Here is a 23,619-nt window from a genome sequence, read left to right on the forward strand (position 1 = left end):
CTTTGGGTATATACCCAAAAGTGGTATTACTGGGTCTTGAGGAAGATTATTTCCTAATTTTCTGAGAAATCACCATACTGATATCCAAAGGGGTTGTACCAGCTTGCATTCCCACCAGCAATGGAGAAGGCTTCTCTTTACCCCACATCCTCTCCAGCATTAAATTGTCATCAGTGTTTTTGATCTTGACCAATCTTACAAGTGTAAGATGGAATCTCAGAGTTGTTTTGATTTACATTTCTATGATGGTTAAGGATGCTGAACATTTTCCTTAAATGTATTTCAGCTATTTTAGATTCCTCTGTTGAGAGTTCTCTATTTAGGTCTGTATCCCATATTTTTAATGGATTGTTTTTCTTTTGATGACCAATTTCTTGAGTTCTTTATATATTTTGGAGATCAGCCCTCTGTCCCATGTGGGGTTGGTGAGGATCTTTTCCCATTCTGTAAGCTGTCATTTTTTTTTTCTTGCTGACTGTGTCCTTTGTTTTACAGAAGCTTCTCAAGTTTCAGGAGGTTCCATTTATTCATTGTTTCTCTCAGCGTTTGTGCTACTGGGGTTATATTTAAGAAGTGGTCTCCTGTGCCAATGCGTTCAAGTGTACTTTCCACTTTATCTTCTATGAGGTTCAGTGTGGTTGGCCTTATGTTGAAGTCTTTGATCCATATGGACTTGAGTTTTGTGCATGGTGATAGATATGCATTTATTTTCATTATTCAACATGTTGATATCCAGTTATGCCAGCACCATTAGTTGAATATGTTTTTTTTTCAATTTATATTTTTTGCTTCTTTGCCAAAAACCAGGTGTTCATAGGTGTGTGGATTGTATCTGAGTCTTCAATTCAGTTCCATTGGTCCTCCTGTCTGTTTTTAAGTCAACCAGGCTGTTTTCTGTACTGTAGCTCTGCAGTGGTGTTTGAAGTTAAGGATTGTGATGCCTCCAGAAGTTCCTTTATTGTAAAGTATTGTCTTGGCTATCATGGGTTTTTTGCTTTTCCATATGAAGTTGAGTACTGTTCTTTAGAGGTCTGTGAAGAATTCTGCTGAGATTTTGATGGGCACTGTACTGAATCTGTAGATTGCTTTAGGTAAGATTGCCATTTTTACAAGGCTAATTCTAACTACCCAAGAGCATGGGAGAACTTTCCATTTTCTGGAGTCTTCTTCCAAAGAAACAGATTTTAAGAAGCATCAAGTAAATTCACAAGAAACAGAGAAAATCTCAAAAATTTTGTTACTTTAGTCAGGTGATGGTGGCACGTGCCTTTAATTCCAGCACTAGGGAGGCAGAGACTCTTTGAGTTCAAGGCCAGCCTGGTCTACAGAGGAAGTTCTAGGACAGGCTCCAAAGCTACAGAAAATCCATATCTCAAAAAATAAAATAAAACAAAACAAAACAAAAAAGATTAATTTTAGTTGAATCATACTTGTCTTTCAAACAGGACACAGATAAGCTAAGCTATGTTATCATAAAACTGGTCAAAATAATTTAGTCTAAATTCTATATTGACCCTATTTCTCTCTCAGTTAAAAGTGATACTTCCCCTAAGAGAAAATTAAATCATCCAAGGCATTTTCTCAAATGAAAAATATAAGCATAAAATCATACGAAAAGTGCTGTTTTGAAAAAAGATTTAATTTGAAAAGAGAATGTTTTATGTACAGATGTTTGAAGGGAGGTGAGAGCATATGGTCAAATAATTTTTAATTCCACCCTCTATCAAGTATTAATCTAACAGCTAAAGTTAGGGCCTTCAGAGAACATACTTCCCATTTCATCATATAAGGCTGTGTCCTGTTCTTACCTTCTTGAACACTGTCATGTTAGAGAGAAAGGCGGTAAGACAGCTTGGGTAAGTGGCACACTTCCAGGCCCAAACTGGAGAGAAATTAAATAGCGAGAAAACTGGTAGTATAAACCACTTGGGTCCTCTGCTCTCAAGAGCTTTTCTTATATTATACAAAGTTCTCTGAAAACTAGATTCCAAGCAAACCTCACTGTTCTTCCTAGTTCCCTTAAACACAACCTCAGAAATTCTGAAAGAAATGTCATGTGAACACATTCCTGCAAATAATGATAGTTTACAAGACTTCATTCAGAACACAATTTCAATGTGGTAATGAACTAAAAGAACTTTTTAGATAAGAAACCTTGCTTTGTTAACCTTCAAAGCAAGATAAATGCATCAAATATATAGTTATTGATGGGACCTTTGGTTAAACTAAAACTGAGAGAACAAAGTGATTTTAATGGGTTATTTGAATTAAGGAAAAAGAAAACAGAAAGAAGGAACTACATCCCATGTGTCAGTGTCCACTGAACACTAATAAAAATCCCTAAATCAGTGCTTCTCAGTCTTCCTAATTCTGCGACCCTTTAATACAGTCCCTCATGTTGTGGTGACCCACCCACCACCAGCTACAAAATTATTTCACTGCTACTTCATTAACTATAATTTTGCTACTGTTATGAATTGGATCATAATGGAATCTGATAGGTAGGATATCTGATATGCAGCCACTGTGAAAGGGCTGTTCTGTCCAAAGAGGGGTTGCCCCACAGGTTAACTACTGCCCTACATGGGCTGCCTCTGGGGTGATCTGAATTTTCAGTAGCAAGGGACAGAAAGAGGTCCCTGTAGGTCGGAAGCCTACTTGAGAAGCTCTTGAATGCAAGTGCTTTCTGGGGGTCGCAGGTGGTACTTCTGCAGCACAGTTGTGCACACGCCTGCCATTTAGCAGTGTCGGCCTCTTCCAGGTAAAATGCTTCCCACACCACCTGACAGCCACTTAAACAAAGCAGAGCCTGACATGGGGAGTGCCAGAAGAAACGTGACTGCGAATTTGCCTCTGATATAAAAACCACATGGCACAGTACCGGGAGACTTCTCAAGGAATGTTCCTAAGCAGCTCTATTGTAAACATGGCCCAGCATCGGTGGAGTGGACCGATAAACAGTGGCATTCTCCGGCAGTCTAACACCCAGAATACACCAAAGCAATGTGTTGTCATCTGGCAATCACCAGTCACTGTGGCTACAGACTTGCAGGGTGATAGGGTGTTGGGAATATTATTTTCAGGTGTGTCACTTTTGTTCCTGGTGCATTTGTTTAATTGTGTGAAGCTGTGTTACAGAGTCTCTAAAACACCTGATGGTCCTAATAAAGAGCCTAATGGCCAATAGCTAGGCAGAAGCAAGGATAGGTGGGGCTGGCAGGCAGAGAGTATAAACAGGAGAACCTAGGAAGAGGAGGAGCAAGAGAACAAGGAGAGGAGGATGTCAGCAGCCAGCCACCCAGCCAGCCACCCAGCCAGCCACCCAGCCACCCAGTCAGATATGAAGTTAAGAAGGAATGTAAGAAAAGAAGAGGAAAAAACCCAGAGGCAAAAGGTAGTTGGGATAATTAGTTACGAATAGATAGCTAGCAACAAGCTAAGCTAAGGCCAGGCTTTTACAACTAAGTAAATAATTTTACAACTAAGTAATTTATTTGGGAGCTGGACCCCTCAAAAAGAGTAGAGTAAAACATAACAATAATTGGGATGTTTTAAGTATGAAACAGACACCAAATTTCAGTCTTCACATAAAAACATAAACTTCCCCAAATGATTATAAGAAATATCTTGCCAACCTACACAAACACATGCACGCACGCACGCACACCCTTCACACCATCACTGGCACCTAAAACAAACACTTTGAACTACTGGTACTGTCTGTCATTTGACAACTCATTCTAACAGTATAAAATGTTACTGATTCATTAAGAGGGAAATACTAAACTCTACTTACAAAATAGTATTAAAAACCTGAAGTATGATAGTGATCTAAAAATTAACCTATATTTTTGTTGAATATTTAATAAAACAAATCAGAAAATGGAATTAAAATTAATTTTGCTTTTTATTTTTTAAATTGTGCCTATTGGGGCACACTGTATTTCTATTAAACAGGGAAGCATCCAAGAAATACCAACAAACAAATTACAGGTACATCAAACAACACAGATAAATACTACTATTAAAACGATATGTATAGAAATCATGCTGTATGATATATAAAGTTTAGAAATAGATCAAGCTAAGCCAGCATTTATGATGTAAAAATGCTGCCACCACCAAGAAAATGATTACAATACAAATCTGGGGAGCCTGATGGGGAGGGGCATGGAGACCTGACAAGTACTCAGAACTGCCTGCTGCCTGGCCTACAAGCTGGTCTGCTTTGTTAACTGTATTCTGACTTCATTACAGACTGCCATCTCAGTTTTAAAATGCCATACTGAGGCTTTCCATAAACATTTCTATTTGTGCCATGGTATCAAAAAAACTCACAAAAGTGAAAGAATAAGGTTCAATGACTTCCTATAACTCAAAAGAATATAACTAAATACATTTTAATAACATCAGGGCCCTGTGCGGCTTAGCCAAGATTGTGACATCTCAATGTATTTTTTGTTGTAGTTTTTATTCTTTTTTTTTAATTGATTTTTATTGAGCTCTCCATTTTTCTCTGTTCCCCTCCCTGCCTCTCCCCTCCCCTTCAACCCTCTACCAAGGTCCCCATGCTCCCAATTTACTCAGGATATCTTGTCTTTTTCTACTCCCCATGTAGATTAGATCCATGTACGTCTCTGTTAGGGTGCTCATTGTTGTCTAGATTCTCTGGGATTGTGATTTGTTTAAACAAACAAACATAAACATAGTTTTATGTTTAAAAACCACTTATGAGTGAGTACATGTGATAACTGTCTTTCTGGGTCTGGGTTACCTCACTTAAAATGTTTTCTAGCTCCATCCATTTGCCTGCAAATTTCAAGATGTCGGTTTTTTTTCTGCTGTGCAGTACTCCATTGTGTAAATGTACCACATTTTCCTCATCCATTCTTTGGTCAAAGGGCATTTAGGTTGTTTCCATGTTCTGGCTATGACAAACAATGCTGCTAAGAACATAGCTGAGCACATGTCCTTGTGGCACTACTGAGCATCCTTTGAATATATACCCAAAAAGTATACCCAAAAGTGGTATTACTGGGTCTTGAGGAAGGACTATTTCCTAATTTTCTGAGAAATCGCCACACTGATATTCAAAGGGGTTGTATCAGCTTGCATTCCCACCAGCAATGCAGGAGTGTACCCTTTACCCCACAACCTCTCTAGCATAAGTTGTCATCAGTGTTTTTTATCTTGGCCATTCTTACAGGTTTAAGATGGAATCGCCTCACACCTCAATGTATTTCTAATTACAAAATTATTTCCAAATGTTTTAGAATCACAAACAACTTGTGTTGAGGCCAGAAAGCCTTAGGTGACAACACCCAAGTTGCTATGCACTAGATTTGTTTGTTCTGTGTGCAGGTTTCTTTGCTTGTAAGACAGGGTCTCCCACTGATCTGAAATTTGGTAAGCAGACTAGGTAGGTTGGCCAGCAAGTCCCAAGGATCTTACTGTGTTTGCCTCCCAAAGTGCCAACTTTAAGCGTGCCATCATGCCTGACTTTTAAAACATGGACTCTCAAAATACAACTACTCAGGTCTTCTTGCTTGCAAAATAAGTACTTTTAGTGAACAAGTCATACACCCCCAATCTAGTATTACTTGCATTTTATTAGTAGTATAATACATAGAAAAATGTTGCTGGATATTTCTGAATTGTTCCATATATTCTTTTGAGATAATTTCAAATAAAAACTGTTTTTATTAAAGCTACATTTATAATAAACTATAATAGTTGTAATAGTTTTCTAAAGTTTATTTTCCTTTATAAGGTACTACTTAAGAAGCTTCCAGCACTGGAAAGTAAATTTTAAAGTCCAACACACACATATATTCATGTGCTAAAAACCTGTAAAATAAATAACAAGTGTTCTATTAGACACTAGTATTAAATGAAATGTTACTAAACTAAATGAAGTGTAAGAACCGAGTTTTTAGCAAAGGATATTTTTCTGAGCACAAAACCTACTTCAGATATGGCATGGCATGCAAGCAATTACATGGGAGGGGGGAAGCTGGAGCGGGAAGCTGAGGGGGAACAAATTTGAGTTCAGGGCCAGCCCAACCCACACCTAACAAGATGCCATTAGCTAGCTCTCCCCAAAAAGGGCTAGCCTTCTAGCATAAAATCCTGTTAAAGAAATGCTATAGGATACAAAGCCAAGCTAATCTCGCTACCAAAGAGTATTACTGCTGACTTATTTTTCATGCTTAATTCATTTTATGCATAATTGAACTGATAAATGAAAAATAATCCAGAGAAAATTGACACTGTCATACTCACCATGAACTTGGTTGATTTCTGAATTCTGGGAAAGAATTTCATCTGCTAGTTTCTGAGCAGTTGGCAAGACTTCAGTGTGGTGCACTGTGATCAAATACTGAACGAACTTCTGCAGCTGATCTCTGTTCATCTGGAAGAGAGTCTCTGAGATGGGAAGGTGCAGTTTGACCTGATCTGGCTTGCGGATGCGGTATAAAGACAATGCCACAACATGGGCACAGTAAAATATGTCCTTGTTTCCACAGCTGCAGGTCACTGAGGTAATCTTGCAACGATCAAAGCTGATGGCCACGTTGCAAATGGTTTCTGGCTCCGACTGTACTGCGGGTTCCGTTACTGTGCCACTCAAGTGGAAACCTAGGAGACAAAACAGGGAAGGTTCAGCTTCTGCACACAGACGCTAAGGGAGGTCCCAACTCTTGCTAACAGGTGGCTCTGGACAGCCCAGCAGGGAGAAGAGGTGGAAACAGGCAAGCCAGCACTAAGCACTGACTTCTCTACCGGGGATGATAGACAAAGGATGATCAACAGCACCAAGGTACTCTGCAGAGCAAAATCAACACACCGACTGCAGCACACCCTTGACTGTGCACATCAAAGCCACAGCAAGTACCTACTTCACTACTGTACTCATGGCGAGGAATGCATGACCAAGACCCAGAGCAGAGGAACATAGGGGTCTTCCTTGTTGTATGCGCATATTTTGAAGTGTATATAACCTGCCTTATTTAGTTTTTTTCTCATCCAGACTGCCCCCCTCCCTTCACATTTATTCCAGTCTGCCACAAAGCTACAAATCAACACTGCAAATGTAGGGGAGGTCCCTTTCACTAACTCTGACCAGAGAAACTTCTTAAAGTAATATTCTTTTATGTAATATACATATGTATGTGTGTGTATGTATGTACATTTATATATACATGTATATGTATGTATATGTGTGGTGTGTGTATGTGTGTGTGTTTGTGTATATAATATGCCCCCAGATTGCAATATCTTTCAATAGCAGCTACAGGGAGAGCTATAAAACCTACAGCTGTCTGAGCATAACAGCCTGAATAACTCGCACAGAAGAAGGCTTAGATACAAGGCTAAATACATATACAACTCCCTCCACAGTACAGTATCATAAATAAGGAAAGGGCATTAGAAGCAATGCACCTTCAATTTAGAACCAGAAAGGAATCTTCTACAAATTCCATCATCAATGCTTACAATTACACTGCTTACAATGATCCAGAAGTACAATGCTCACCCCACTGAAGAAGTCATTTGCTCTTGGAGAGTTCTAGCTCAGACAACTCAAAATGCCTCCCACAACCACTGTGTACAGCTGTGGCCTACTTGACCAGAGAACAAACCTATACTTTTTCCCTAAATGCATGGGAAAACTACCCTGAAGTTTGGAGTGGAGGTCAGTTGGGTAGACGCAGGGGATAAACATCTTTCAGCCACCCATCCCCAAAGACCCATTCATTGGTAAGGGATAAACCTGAAGGCGACAGGGAGATCCCTTTGGGAACATCAAGGGTTCAAATTTACCTCATGACTTCAAATAACTGACAGAAACTTGAGCGTCAAAGAATGAAGCCCTCAGCGTTCTCTTGGTTACCTGCTATTTATGCTAAAAGAATTTTCAAGTTAGTGACTGAGCCCCCTTCACAAACCACATGAAAACTGGGTAAGTGTTGCATGTGGCTCAAGAGTGATTGGCAGATAAGGTCAAGAATTCACACGTGACATCAGGACCCCAGTCACTATCACCCATGTTAGCAGACCATTACTCCAAAGAAAGGAAACCTCCTAGAGGGAGGACATTTCATCTTGACAAGATAAATGTGTTGTAATCATTTTTTAATCAAATCAATTTACAAAGGGTATTCCAGAAACACAAACTATTGTTTCACAATAGGAAAATTGGAAAACTATTATCTAATAGATATGTGGGTTTTCTCCCTTACAAACACAATCCATTTAAAAACAGACATTCTAGTTTCCTTCATCACTTTGATCAAGAGTTCTCTAGGAAGAGAAACACATTTAGAGAAAGGATACTAGAAAATAGTCTTGATTCTCATGTTTTTACCCATTCAAAAAAGTTCTTACCCATAAAGAAAACATCTAAGAAAAATGTCAAAAATAAAAAATACGGGCAACTTTGCCTTAGTACAAACCAGATGTACTATATGTAATTTTAAAAAATGCATGGAATAAAGATAAGACAAAAAATGTCTTGACTCAGAAGAAAGGCCCCAAACATATTCTATACATTTAGTTCAAAGAAAACTGTTTCCACGTGTCACATATTTACACGTATGGAAGCCAGACACCAAAGCATGTAGAGCTGTAAACCGACATTTCTAAGATGAACATCGTCCCACCTAACACAATCACCTTTCTCCTTGCCCACTATGTCAACAACTTTGTCCCTATAGAAAAGGGTACTGGATAATTCCAAACAGAGATAAGGCCCATGACTGAGGACTCAAAGGAGCAATACTAGTAGGAAAGTGTCTATAATAAAGACTGGGAGGGAGCACATTCCTAGCATGTTCCAGGCCCTGAGAGCAATCCTCAGCAACTCTGTGTGGGGTATATAAGCATATAGACACATAGACATACACAGACACAATCACCATGATCCTCATAATCAAGAGTCAGACAAAATGGAATAGGTACTCTAAATAACACTGACTGTCATTAAAGAAAATGGTCCTTAAGAAAACTGATGAAGCCCTCAAAGAGCTAGTGCAAAAATGATATTTGCTCATGCAGGTTATACAGTACAATTCAGAAAGGATGAAGTTGATGGATTGTGATATCGTGTTCTTTTTTGTTTTGTTTTTTGAGACAGGGTTTCTCTGTAGTTTTTGAACCCATCCTAGAACTAGCTCTTGTAGACCAGGCTGGCCTTGAACTCACAGAGAATCCTAGTACTCAGGAGGCAGAGGCAGGTGGATCTCTGTGAGTTTGAGGCCAGCCTGATCCTCAAAACAAATTCCAGGACAGGCTCCAAAGCCACACAGAGAAACCCTGCCTCGAAAAACAAAAACCAAAAAACAAAAACTATAAAACCAAAAAGAACAAAAGAGCAAGCTATTCCTCTTGTTCAGTCCATTCATCTCCCTTGAGGACTCTCCATGTGGGCCGTGGCCCTGTCGGGAAGACTTCCACTGTCAGCCCAGCCGGCCCTCTAATCTGACGGTGCAGTGGTTATTTAGCACATGGAGGCCCATTTGATTTGGAGGCAACTTTCCCTTTGTCTTCAGGTGAGGATTACCTCAAATACAGGAAAATCACATGTTCATATACAAAAGGCAGCTCTGTACAACTTTCTAAGCCCATGGGGTACCGTGTCAGTATGAAAAAATTCCACTAAGCTGACCTCAGGATTTTATAATGGTATTCTGGCCTCTTCAACTTAAGCAACTGTTGAAATTCCACTCATAGTCTGTGTATCCTAAATCTTATCAACACACACGGAAGAGGAGCAGAGGGCCTCTGTGTCCCTCCATCATGCCAAGAGTGCTGGGGAGACCCCCTGTCTCACGAGACTCACACGCCACCGCCTTGCTGTGGTTATCCTTGCATGCTGAAGGAACTGAAACAAGACAACTTCCTAAGAGTGGACTTTGACTTTCTGGAGCTCTAATGTAACGACTGTTTTAGGACAAGAACTGAGCACAGAAAAGAGGTCAATCCTGTACTATCTGGTGAAACATGTTTCAAGTAAATAAAACTGGAGAAATTTCTATAAGCCTTCTAAAAATATGTTTAGGACTGGATGTTGACACATACCTTTAAACCCAACCACTCCACTCCGGAGAGGCAGAGGCAGGCAGCTCTTTATAAGTTCAAGGCCAACCTGCTCTATATAGAGTTCCAGGCCTCAGTGAGACCCTGTCTCAAAAACAAAGTTTTCTGGAGAGCTCCAGGTAGGACAGCAGACTACAAACAGTAATCCGGTCACGAATCAGCGAAGCACAGACTCTAATCAAAGCGACAGAGAAGGGCTGCAGAATGTCACAAAGGTGGTGGAGGAGAGACTGAAGACACACAAAAAAACTAGGAATCCAAGCTTAGTGGGAATCCAGCTGGGTGGCTCTGCAGCAAGCAGGAGGGGAAAGGAAAACCTTATTGGAAAGGCAAACCAGGCTTCAACAGAGAAAGGACTGGCAGACCCAGTTTAAGGATAAACCCAGGGGTCACATGAGCCTCAAACTCAGCTGTACCATGTATTGTGAGACAGTGATTCCTCCGGTCATAGCAGAATCCCACTGTGTCACTGTATATGACTAAGAGGGCAGTGGGCACTCTTCTGAAAAAGAATTCTCTGTTTAAAACTGAGCTGTCCCGAAGACTTAATACCAGGGAACAATCACAAGTCTTGGAGCCCAACTGTAATCTGCCATAGTCATGGAGTGAGGCATAGCCCTGTGAGGCAGTGGTAGAGCTCAAAGGGGCAGAACAGGCCAAAACTGCAGACATGAGCGACTTGGTGCAGACACAGAAGTGCACATAGACAGGTACACCCTCGATGGCCAGCTTATCAACTCAGAGTAACCGTGGAGCATCTGCAGGCCAGCATTAAGTGGGCAGACTGGGGTCAGTCTGATGGACCTCTGGAGGTGTCTATCTGCTCAGTACTATAGAGCCTCAGAACTCCGAATTCTGTCGACTGCTTGACACCACAGTGCATCAATCTTGGTGGGGAGGGGGAGTCTAACCAACACATAGGTGGGTCTTCACCCTACAGGACTCCGTGCTAGCCAGAACATTAGTTACTCTAGGGTGTAGATATGAGAAAAGAAATGCTAGGAAGGAAAAAAAATCCCTTAAATTAAATAGAAAACACAACAGAAAGCATCACCAGGAGACTAAAACAAGCTGACAAAAGGAGATCGGGGAGGAAGAAGAGGCTGATAAGATACTACATTCAAACAGCAATAAAGGAAAAAAAAAAACTGAACTAGCGTAGCTGCAATGGGTAGGTGAGGGAACACACCTAGTCTACAGCTGAAAAGCCAAGTGGAGCAGCAAAGACCTGTGACAGGAAGAAAAAGCTGATAGTGTAACAGCAGCTCTGCAGACAGCAGGTGTGCCCTATACTTTCTTTGCACCAGCAGAAAGCAAAGGAGAGACGAGAGCCCCTCAGGTCCAGACTCCCCCTCACGCTGCACACACCTGCATCTCTAATTTTCAAGAGAAGAATCCACCCTAGCATTTTCATTGCTCTTTAGTATTATTTTCACTTCGTTGTATTTTAAACATGAGACCTTTCTAGAAGATTTTGTTCATACTCTTATTCCCCTCCATTCATCTGTCTAATTTTATTTGCATGCTGTTTTTCATTACTACAATTTCTTCCTCTTCTTCCCTTTCTCCTTCTCTTTCGCCCACTTTGTTTCCCCTTGGTTTTTCCTTCTAATAGAATGTTTACTTCATCTGAGAGCATCACAATACTTCACTTCCAGTCATACCACCGTGTCAAGTAACAGAAACTGTATGGTACTAGAAAAGACAAATGGAATAGAAGATCTAGAAGTGGGCCCACTCAGCCACAGCCATCTGATTTGGGGTGTCAAGAATACACATCAGGAAAAAAAAGACACCCTCCTTAACAAATGGTACTTGGAAAATTAGATACTTACATGAAAAAAGACACACACACACACACACACACACACACACACACACACCACAAAATGGATCAAAGGCTTCTGTGGGGGGTGGATGAAGTCCTGAGTGCATGTGCATTATTGACACGAGCACCCTAATAGCAAGTTCCTCATAAGCATGGGAATGGCAAAGCCTTCCCTGGGTTAAGCTCAGAGGAAAGGCAAGACCTTCCTCTAGTTCCAGTACAATGTAACAAAAGATTGCCCTTTACCAGTGATGGAGACATACCAACCACAGTTTCCTCCTCCCAATGAATGTAACCTGAAACTGCTTCCTGACAGAGACCTCCTACTAATACTATAAGGCACCTTCTAATTTGATATGTATAATAAACTTCTTCAGCCACATACAATAAACTCACTTCCCGTGCAACAGCAGATAATCAGCGAAGGCACCAAGCTTCTGGAGTGCTGATGTGTTCGTAGCAGAGCACAAAGCCCATCTGTCTCAGCTTCTCTGTGAAAGTCTCTGACACATCCATGGGTCAAGTTCAAAGTCATGCAACTCTAGGCTGACCTCAATTGTAAGACCTAAAATTTTGCAATTGCTCAAGGAAAACACTTCACGATATAGGCACAGACAAGAACTCTAATGGCAAGAAATAACCCCAAAACTAACAAATGAGATTATACAAAACTAAAGGGCTTCTGCGCAGCATAGGCAGTGACCTCCAGCAAGAAGAAATTAACAGCTAGAGTATTTACGGAGCCACAAAAACTAAACAACAAAAATACAATCAGTAAGTGGGCTAATTAACTGAAATGACAGTTCTCAATGTATGTGTGTGCGGATGTATGTATTTATGTATGTATGTATGTATGTATGTATGTACGGTAGTAACTGAAAACGTGTGCTCAACACCCTTAACCATCAGAGAAACAGGTTACCCCAGTCAGAACTGTTGTCACTGAGATAATACAAAACAACAAACGCTGGCAAAGACAGAGGATAAAAGCAAACTTTGTACACTGCTGGGGAATGTAGCCTGCTACAGCCGTACAGAAGACAACAAAAATGAACTACCAAGACCCAGCTGGACTACTTTCTGGGGTCACATCCAAAGTCAATATAGCACAACAGACACTTGTACAGCCATGCTTATTTCTGGGGTATTTATAATAGAAATAAGAAGCAGAACCAAGCTCAAGTCCATCAGTGGGGGAATAGCTTAAAGGGGGGGGGGGTATACATAGAGAATGGAATTTTATTCAGACATAAAAAACAAAAGCAAACAAACGAATCATGACATTTGCAGGGAAATAGATGGATGGAACTAGAGATCACTGTTAAGTGAGATTCAGAAGCAAATATACAGTGTTTTAGCTTGTATACACAGAATCTACTCTGTGTGTGTGTGTGTGCATATGTGTGTGTGTGTGCATGAGTGCGCACGTGTGTGTGTAAGCAAAATTAAGGGAGGAAAATGGGGGAAGTGACAGCAATAGAAGGTATTTGATATAAAAGTGGAAGGGAGCCTTCTTTGGGGACAGATGGAGGCCAGCAAGAGAAGGGTGGGAGGAAGGCTGAGGGCTAAATGAAACTAAATATAATGATATATATACATGAAAATTAAGAAAAAAACTTGAAAAATATTTGACTCTACAAGATATAATTTTAGAAGATAAATCACAAAGAACAAGACTGACAGAGCAAACTGTTTCCACATCACAGCATCCTGTTAGTCTCCAGGTCCCAGCCTCCAGGAAGAGAAGGAAGCTGTGTAAGGCAGTGCAGCACCAAGCAGGCCTTGGGATAGAGGCTCTGCCCCACACGGGTGCTGTATCTTAGATGCTGTGTGCCTTGAACGCATTATTCAGTCTTCTTGAGTCTCACTTTATTTGTGTAGGTACGTGGCTAGAAACATGTTGCAAGGCTGGTTGGGGAATTAAAGTGAAATAACATGTGTAAAGCACCTGGCACATAGTAAAAGTGCTCATTAAATTTTATTTCCCTTCCCTTCCCTTCCCAGCTGGAGAAACAGAGGGGTGTGGACATGTTCCCTTCATCCATAACACTTTCTTTTTCTAAGCTACTGGAATCTTGGGGGAGGAGGTTGCTTTCATATGCTGACTTGGGAAATGAAGAGAAATCACAAAGCTTTTTGAGGCAAGAGACTAGGGAAACACTAGAGGAATCATTCTTACTTGAGAACAAAACTGAAAGACTTAATTCACTTGTATTTCTGCTCAATCCAGCTCTTCTCCTGTTTCCCTACTTAACACTGTGTTAATTTTATATGCAGAGAAACTAAAATTTAAAAAAAACACTAGGGAGAACACTTTTAAATTAATTGTAAGCTTGTAAATATTATAACGCAGTGAGTTTCAAAGTGTGATACTAACCTCCCCCGAAATCCTCCAGAGCTTCTCAGAGCACCCACGATAAGGAAATCTTTCATAATTCCACCTGATACTAGTGACCTTTTACACCGTCCCTCCTCAGGGCATATTTAGTTCTAAGAGGCTGACATGATGTGGGCTACAGTAGCAGAGACAGATAAATAAAAGGGCTGGATTTTCCTAAGGGCAAACATTAAAGAGATTTGCACAAACACAGATAATGTCACTCACTTCAGTAAAAAATTCTTATTGGAAGTTACAGGAGTTTGGGTTTTTTATCAAGATTTTATTTCTATTAACATATACTCACCACTATTATTGCATAAACATGCATTTCAACTTATTTACAGGTTTTAATTTGAAACACAGTGTCTTAGCGTTTCTATTGTTGGAATAAAACATCATGACCACAAACAACTTGAAGAGAAAAGGGTTTATTTCATCTTCCAACTATCGGGTTCATCACTGAGCGAAGTCAAGGCAGGAACTCAAGCAGGAGCCTGGAGGCAGGAACTGAAGCAGAGTCCAGGAAGGAACAAACACTTGCCTACTGGCTTGCTACTCAGGGCTTACTCTGTTTTTCTTCTACACGTTATGACCACCTGCCCAGGAGTGGCACTGCCCAGGGTGGGCAGGACCTTTCCACATCAATCATCAACAAGGAAATGCCCCACAGGGTTGCCTATGGGCCAATCATAGGGAGACTTTTTCTCAGTTGAAGTTCTCTCTTCTGAGTTGACCCCAGCTTCTATCAAGCTGGCAAAACAAACAAACAAAACAACTACTGGAACACAAAGTTAGTGCCAATAGTTACTAACCCCATAAACAAAAGCCTTAAGGAACTTCTCATGAGACCCAAAGGCTCATTATAATGCCCTGAAGAAACAGTTCAACTGAACTTTGTAACAGTATTTACAATTGGATTATTTTTTCAAAACTTATATTCATTTATGTGTCTTTATCTATGTGAGTGTACCCCTTGTATGTCAGCAGGGACTCACAGGGTTGCAGGTGGTTGTGAAACACCAGACGTGGATGCCACCGGAACGCTCTGGAAGAGTAGCAAGTGCTCTTAATTGCTGAGGCATCTCTCCGGCCCTAGCACTTGGATCTTAATGCAACAGACCGACAGTTAATATACTCAGCAGAGAAACAGGAAAGGGGCAGATTTCTCACACATGAACACAATCAAAATCTTAACAAAGATGAAGTTTTCTGCAAAGAAAACTTCAATTCTTCACTGACAGTAAAAAAAAAAAGCATTTCAATCTTGAAAGAGTCTTCTTATCTTTGAGTAGGGGGAAAGTGTTAAGTTTCAAAGGGGACAAAGACCCATGACATCACAGAATGACAGCTGTTTTAGAATACACCAGAAAGTTCCAAAGTTTGGCCTTTTTGCACATCTTGGTCTATGTGCCCAGCTAGCTGAAAAATGGCTATGAACTCAAGGCATTAGAAAATTTCTACGCTAGAATAAACTCGCAGACATGAAATAAACACACAGGCCTGAAACCATTCCTTCCATGGCACATTCTTTTCAGAAAAAAATGTGTCCCTGCATGGAGAGCTAGAGCAGCATATTCTTCGTTAGAGAACTTAACAGAAGCAGTGGTGTAGGACTCACACAAATACATCCTTCACCCCTTTCCTACATAAAAGAACCCCTGGGGAAATTAAAAGCAGGAAGCAAGTCAATGAAATGTTATGGCTGAAAGGGTGGCCAGGGTGGGGAGGGTTTTTTTCCCCATCTTCTGAAAAGCCAGGTCTAAGAATGCAAAGGTGTTAGCATGTAACGCTCTCACGGCAGCGTATGAAAAGCCAGGTCTAAGAATGCAGAGGTGTTAGCATGTAACACTCTCATGGCAGCGTATGTATTACCTAGCACACTAATCCGGCTCAATGTGTCATAACCAGGATTGGTTTATGACTGGTAAAGAGGATGAGGCAATCCTTCCCCCATCCTAATCTAACAGTAAACCCTTCCTAACTGGAAACTATTGCACACAATCCAATAACCTGCACTGCGATGATCAGTGTGCAAACAAACCTTTCATTCAAATCATGCAGAATCTCCAGACCAGCGGTACACACAGTAGGGGGCCCAAGACAGAGACAATAAATGCAATTTAAAAACCAACTTATCTAAAATATCATATTCCTTCTTTAACTACATAATTTTCTCAAAGGGAAATCCTAAATTAAAGACATTGCATCCTCTGAGCTGGCTAATTAAATCCTCTAGCCCCAATTTCTAATACTAAGCTTAAACAGCTTATAGAAAGACACTGGGAGATTTTGCTGGTAATTGCTGATGAAGTAGTTCCATCTTTTTGAAAAATTATTTTTTAAAGGAAAAGCTTTATTTATTTTAAAGGAAAAATATTTTTTAAAGGAAAAACTTCAGAATGGATGTTTGAAACAGACTCACTCACTTGTACACTTCATTAATATTTGAGAAAGATAATGGCAAATTTATGCAACGCCAGACTGTGAAGCACAGCACACCATATAAACAACATAAAAGTTTACGGAGCATGCCCTGGACAGTCCTAACCAAGAGCTCCCAGCAGCATTCTGTGCATTATTGGTTTTGTTTCCTCATTAATGAATTCTTACACCATTTCATACAGAGATCCAGTTAATCATAATACCTATGTGTTAGCCATGAGTGGCATTAGTTAAAACTCTTCCTAAGAGAAGAAACCCACCAACTTGGTTCTTTGTAACCAGCACGGAGATGGGAATTTAAGCAGAGAAGTACATGGACAGAACAAAACTAGACACTGCATCAGCCTGTGTTAGCCTAAAGCCTGAAGCGTGTAGTCTACCTCTTAGCAGACACTTTCTCAGGGGTGTATCTGAGAGGCAGCAATTACTGCTCAGTCAGAGAAGCTGAGGAGCCAGGAGAGAGGGCTTGAACAAACAGATGGGAGTCAGAATTTCTCCTCTTCAAGGTACTTAGCGATGTAAGTGTAATCTTCCCTCTGATGCCAACCTTTTCTGGTACAAGGAAAGCAGTTCTGGCCTTTTGCCCTTCTCAAGACAGGCAGACAAGCAGCCCTTCCCCTCCAAGTCCCAGCACCACCTGCAGAGGCCTCACAGCCCCTAACCCTTTCTTACTCCCTCCAGAGCCTCTCTCCTGGGTCTCTGACCTGTCAAGTGCAGATGAAGTTTATTAGTGCCTTTGTTGTCCCAGCACAACTCTTACTACAACCTCACACCTCTGTCTTGCCTCCCAGGGCCCAGAGGCTAACAGAGACCATAGAAGACCTGAACCTGTTCATTTCCTGTTTTGCTTGCAGCCTTCAGAAATGCCTGACTGTTTCCTTCATTAGCAGTGGCATAGGGGAAACACCAGAGACAGTTGTTTACCAAACCAAGAGGTATGGGAGAGTGTGGTCTCAAAATTGGGAAGGGGGGGATGAAAGCCAAATCCTGTTTCCCAAAATCTGAAGGGCTAGCCTAACTTCAACCTGAGCGTGAGCCCCCGTGGTTGGAACCTAACCCAGGCTCCAGGTCTATTTATCAGTTTCATCATCAGGATAAAATGCAAGCATAAGATTCCTTTTCAGATGGGGTCTTTGAAGAGAAAGTGAGATGCTTTGGGTGAGGCAGTGGTAGAGTATACTTTGGATGAAGCAAGCCCCTAGAGGATGGGAAGAAACAAGGAGTTTCTGGGATCCAAATGTCAAGTCTTTACAAATGCAACCTTTCTGTACCAGCAGAAGTAATTCTAAAACATGAGGAGACTAAGAGATACAGATCCTTTATATGTAGATACGACTAAGGTTTAGGACTCTTGCAAACTGCGTCATGTGTCCATTTCTATCCAAGAGCCCAAGGATCCATAGCTTGTAGAACAACCTAGGGCCTGGACAAAGTAACAAATAAAGGAACTTACTAGGGTCTTTCAAGCAATGCCTGCCTCACATCATTTAAGTTAAAAAACAACAACAACAACAACAACAAACCACTTTGATCTCCAGCCTATGATACTTCAAATGAACTGAACTATTTTAAGATGGTCCTTCTCTTTTACTCCGAATTAAACTGGCAGCTCGGACACAGCAGGGGTCTGCAATGTTCAAGCCACAGAGGAGCTTCTCAGAGAACATATGGGTTAGAAGAGTCTGTAAGATGAAAGAATCCAAGCACATTCTTGGCATGTGAAACATACAGGCTGGTGGTCCTCAGCTGGAATGCATGTGGATCGTGTGGAGAACCAAGGATAACAAACATGACCAAGCCCACGCATGCTGAGTCTCTGACCCACACCCAGTGATGCTCATTGCTGCTGGGCTGGGAACCAGAGCCACTGACCTGGAGGATCCTAATTACAGCCCAAACAAGACTCTTCTCTTCAAAATACTGGAGTAAACACAGCAAGTGGGACAAGAGGAGAATACACAATTCCTTATACAAGAATTTCAAGGGAGCTTCATATGTGGCCCCAAGGTAAAGAACATGGTTAGCACATACAAGTTCACCTGGAGAACTCTCAGCACCAAAAATACATCTGTAACTTGTTATGTAATCAAATGTTCCCACTTCATCAGGTGAGGGAAGAGTAAGAGGAAGAAATAATATTTTCTAATAATACACATTATCAGTATGATCGTTAATACTTATTGCCATACCACCATAAATAAGACTTTCATTAAATAAAAATCAAAATATAAGAATAGGCCTTTATTAATCAGAGTCTTTACTTTTACAAAGAGATTGCTGTACAATGCCCATGGGATGCCCCATAATTGAAGGGGCTTTATATACTAGAACAATTCAATTAATGAAAATACCAGCAACTCCTGGTAACACATTTTTGCCTAAGGCAAAGGCTCTACCACATGAAAAAGGCAAACAGAAGGCTGGGCAACAGCAGGTCAGGGTTGCATTTCAGAAGAAGCAGAGCCTCTAAGCAGGACCAGCATTCCCGAGCGCCCTGGCACTTTACCGCAAGGACCTTAGGAAAGTCACCTGGCCTTGCATCTTCCATAAAGCAAGCTAAGAGCAGCATGTGCTTGCTATAAGGACGAAATGAGAGCTGACGTGTATGTAAGGCACGCAGTCCTCCTGTGGAATGCTAGCTACCACCACTGCTGTCATGCAATGCCGCATGCTCTGGGAAGCTTGGCATTTTCAACATGTGCACGAAAACCCCAGCCTATGCCAGTGGGCACACTTGCTGTTAGAAATGCCATGCTCCCGAGAACACACACACACACACAATTCTATTAGACAAGCAGACAAGGACTGTCTGTCATAGTGACTCACGGCCTAGCAAACTCCTAACTCCATTAACAATATCCCATTTTTCCTTTCTCCATTCTTACAGCACATTCTTACAATGTGATCTGTTACAAACAAGAAGAAAAGGAGACTTAGGATTTGATTTTGACTCCAAATAACTTTCAGCTTCACTAAGTATGTATGTTACTTTCAAGATAATTCTACTAAAATATAAGGTGCCCTTTTATCCCTAACCTTGGGAGTTTTCATGAGGAATGTATTTTTACAGTTCAAATTTGTCCTGTAATTGAGTTGAAGACTAATAAAAATTGGATGCTAAAATTAAAAGATTCATGGTTGCCAAACAATGACCACAGCACTGTATTCAAGATAACTCGTGTCCTGACAAGCCTGAATGCCTCTTCTTCCTGAAGATATGAGGAACACTACCAAAGTTAGTGTCTGTCCCTGACTGCCGAGATCCAGCCGAGAAGGAAAACCAGCTCTACTTTGTGCGAACATCTGCAGGCCCAGCATAACACAGTTATGCCTGGGGTGTGGGATGTTTTAAACTAAGCACAGTGATAAAAGAAAAGCAGAAACAGATCATCTATAACACAAAGGCATTCCCACCCACAGTGTACCCTGTTTTAGTTGGTATGGGGGAACTTGTGCATATTTATAAGGAAAAAAATTTGCTTTAACTATAATTATAAAAATGTTCAAGATATTTCTGAATGAAGAATTTGACATATAAATGATTTCTAGAACAGGTTCGGGAAGCCTGGTAATGACATCATACACATCACGAAGTTTGCCAACTTTCCCAATGGCCCTTCTTAATACTGACTGAGGCTTACCTTATGGCTTAGCAATGGTCCAGAGAAGGTGGATTACATGGACCATGGGCAAAGGAAGCCAAAAAAAAAAAAAGATGAAGCCCATGATTTCTATTACTATCTAATTTGGGCCCCAGGAGCTATGCATTTATTGTTCCCTGCTCCTCTCACAATGAGAAACACATATTAAGATGATCTCTATACATTACAGAGGTAAGCTGCAGAAATGGCAGTATATCCACAACAGGAAGATGTCACACACAGTCAAATGGCACAAGATCTTTGATTGGTTGTAGTTGCTAACCATCATCTTAAATGACGACTTTTCCTCAAAGACGGGGACAAAGGATAAATTCTGCAAAAGCAGTGGTCACATGTTTCACTGCAATGTTTAAACTTTCAAAGAAAATATAAAATCAAGTACATATTGGGTTTTTACACAAATAATTTTTATCCAATGTTTTTTAAATAGTCAAGATTAAAGTTTTGTCTTTGTTTTGTTTTTTCCCAAGGTAGGTGACCAAAAACAACAACAAAAACAACAACAAAATAACATGGAAGAAGTACATCTTTACACAAAATACCTAAAATAATACAGTAGCATTCTTTTAATATCCCATTGAAGAGGGAATGAACCCATGGTCGCTTGACTACCTGCATACCTAAGAAGTTGTATTTTTTTTCTCTGAACTCCCGTTATAGCATCATGAACATGCGTGGCCATACTGCTTCACAGCCATACTCTGCCATTTGGTGACAAGAAATGTTCAGATCTCCAAGAGATGCCTTCATGGACATTAGCAAACATTGAACATTAGCAAAGGTTCCAATGCTAATAAGTCACTGGATCCCTGGACAATATGATGACTAAGAAATTAGACTGGAGCTAAATTCAGATATACCTTTTTAGTACAGTTCTGCTTCCCCGTGCTGTGTTCTGTGTATTGGGAAGAAGAAGGCATTTCCAAGATCATGTAGGTTTGGGTGTGGCTGTGAAGCAATATGGCCACGCATGATCATGATGCTATAACGGAACTTCAAATCATTATTAGGTAAAGCTACTTATGAATAGTGATGATTTCATGTTGATAATACTTTAAGAAAAAGTCATGGTAACAATTTTCACTACTGCCCACTTTTAATAAGAAACACAAACACAAATAGTATCAGCTCAGTTATGTATATTATGGCTTACGTTTCAGAATCAAAATCTGTGTCTAAGAAATATAATACAATGAGGAGCATTGACCTAAAAAGAGACCAGTTTAATCCTAGTTCTGCTATAATTAGCTACTGAATTTCCTATCTTTTACTTTTCATACCTGCAAAAGAAAACTAAAGGGATTATACCTTCTTCATTGTGGAGGGCATGGAGCAATGACGTCATAGGTAATGGGGTATGTGACAAAGAACAATAGATGTCCCTCTCCAAAAACACGTATAAAATTCTACAGACTATTTCAGAGATCCGTTACTAGGTGCTAAGACAACCATGTGGGTATTCTTAAAGACTCTCAAACTCTAAAAATTTCAGATTCTAAAAAAGTCAAAACAATCAAAATTATACTATATTCAGAATACATGGTAAAAAAAAAAAAAACAACCCAGGCTTTTGACAGAGTTTTAATTTTCAGATGGCATCTGATTTATTTCCAAGTCACTCAAAGTCAACTTGAATAACTACCCAAATTCCTGCATCGCAGAAGTAAATGTACTTATCCTACCTCTTATGTTTTGGGTTTTAATATCCCCTAAAACCTCATATCGAAGGCTGGGTTCCAAAAGGAGCAGACTTCAAAGGTGGGGTGGGAGGTGAGAGAATCAGGAAGACCAGCTTCATGAGTGAATGAATTCATTTGTAGACTCAGAGCTTAATGAACTACGGAAGGGATCAGCAGCTTAAGGAGGCAGGGTCCCAGGTGGAGGAGGCAGGGAGGAGGATGTGCCCTTGAGTGGTATAATTAACCACAGCCCCTCATCTTCTCTCTCCTCCATGTCCTCTGCTCCATAGGTACCTTTGCTCTGCCTCTAGCGCCCCATCAAGGTGTTCCTGCCTCACCACAGGGCCATCACCAACACAGCCAAGTGAGTGTGGATGAAGCCAGAACCCAAAATAAACAGTTTCTTCTTTCTGTTGGTTTCCTTGGGTATTTTGTCAGGAACAGACGGCCTGACAGGCACACCAGCTCAAAGAGATTACGTTACCCACTGCTGAGAATCTGCAAGAGGGCATCAGACGACGGCACAAGAATAAGTCTAGAAAGTATTTCTATCAGGAAGAGAAAGAAGTCACGGAACTAACTGCTGTGATGTGTACGGCTAATTACTGTCCTATTTCATCATAAAACTAACATGACATGCCAACTACATGCAGACAAAAATATATTTCAAAAAACATGAGAGCAATGAAAAGGAACTTGGTAACTGCTTTCATCTATTAAAATTGCTATTTTTAAAAGTGGCTTTAATTGCCTAGCATTTAAATGCACTGGCTATACATTCAAATTCTGAATTAAACCAAAAACTTACTGGCAAACTGAACTATAAGGCCAGCTTGCAAGGAAAACAGGCCAATGCTCATATACTTATAATCAAGTACATTAGCTCAGCAATGTGTCTGCATTGCAGAGCATGAACCCTTCCCTTCAAGGAGAAACTGACCTGTGTCTCCTAAGGAAGGAAGAGAGGCAGCATTAGAAAAGCTCATCTCCAACATTAACTCCCTGCTTCAGACCCCTCTGAGCATTATAGGAAAGATAATGCTCTGGAAGCATAGAATCAAGGAACAGCCAGGACCCCGTCTTCTACCTAACTCCCTTTCCTAACATCTGTCTTTAAATTCCCAACACTTCCAATTCTTTTAGGTATATCTAGGCTTCCTCCTTGCCTTACCCTCTTCTGCACCAAAGTTACATTACCCACATGTACGGCGGGGGAAAACTGATTAGAAATCACTCATGTAACTTCTCTTACTACAGCTGCATCTCCCACCATGACCAAACCAAGATCATCAGTGACTCAGGGGCAAAAGCAACTCTCTAGGCTTCCCTCTGTCTGTGGTAGACTGGAAGACAAGTCTAGGCCTATCAAAAATATGTTTATATGTCAATAAAATCGGCATTTTGCATAACAATGTAAAAAAATCTACCCAAATACTAGCATTAAGATATTTCTAGGAAGAAAATAAGAACCCTGTTTTATCCTCATCAATGATTCTCTTGAAACAAACTGCTTGTTACCTTCCTAAATTA

At 40.6% G+C, this 23,619-nt stretch overlaps 1 protein-coding gene across 2 annotated transcripts in view; it reads right to left on the reverse strand.

The window, feature by feature from the left end:
• The window catches only part of Zswim6 (zinc finger SWIM-type containing 6), a 170,477-nt gene that overhangs the window by 62,894 nt on the left and 83,964 nt on the right, over window positions 1–23,619 (reverse strand). For both annotated transcript variants that reach the window (XM_085676736.2, XM_085676735.2), the window contains exon 2: window positions 6,283–6,639. In XM_085676736.2, the coding sequence (XP_085532862.2) occupies window positions 6,283–6,639 (357 nt within the window). The remainder of the gene's footprint in view (window positions 1–6,282; window positions 6,640–23,619) is intronic.

This window comes from Myodes glareolus, chromosome 15 (genome assembly GCF_982192425.1).
Source record: "Myodes glareolus chromosome 15, mMyoGla1.1, whole genome shotgun sequence".
Taxonomy (NCBI): domain Eukaryota; kingdom Metazoa; phylum Chordata; class Mammalia; order Rodentia; family Cricetidae; genus Myodes; species Myodes glareolus.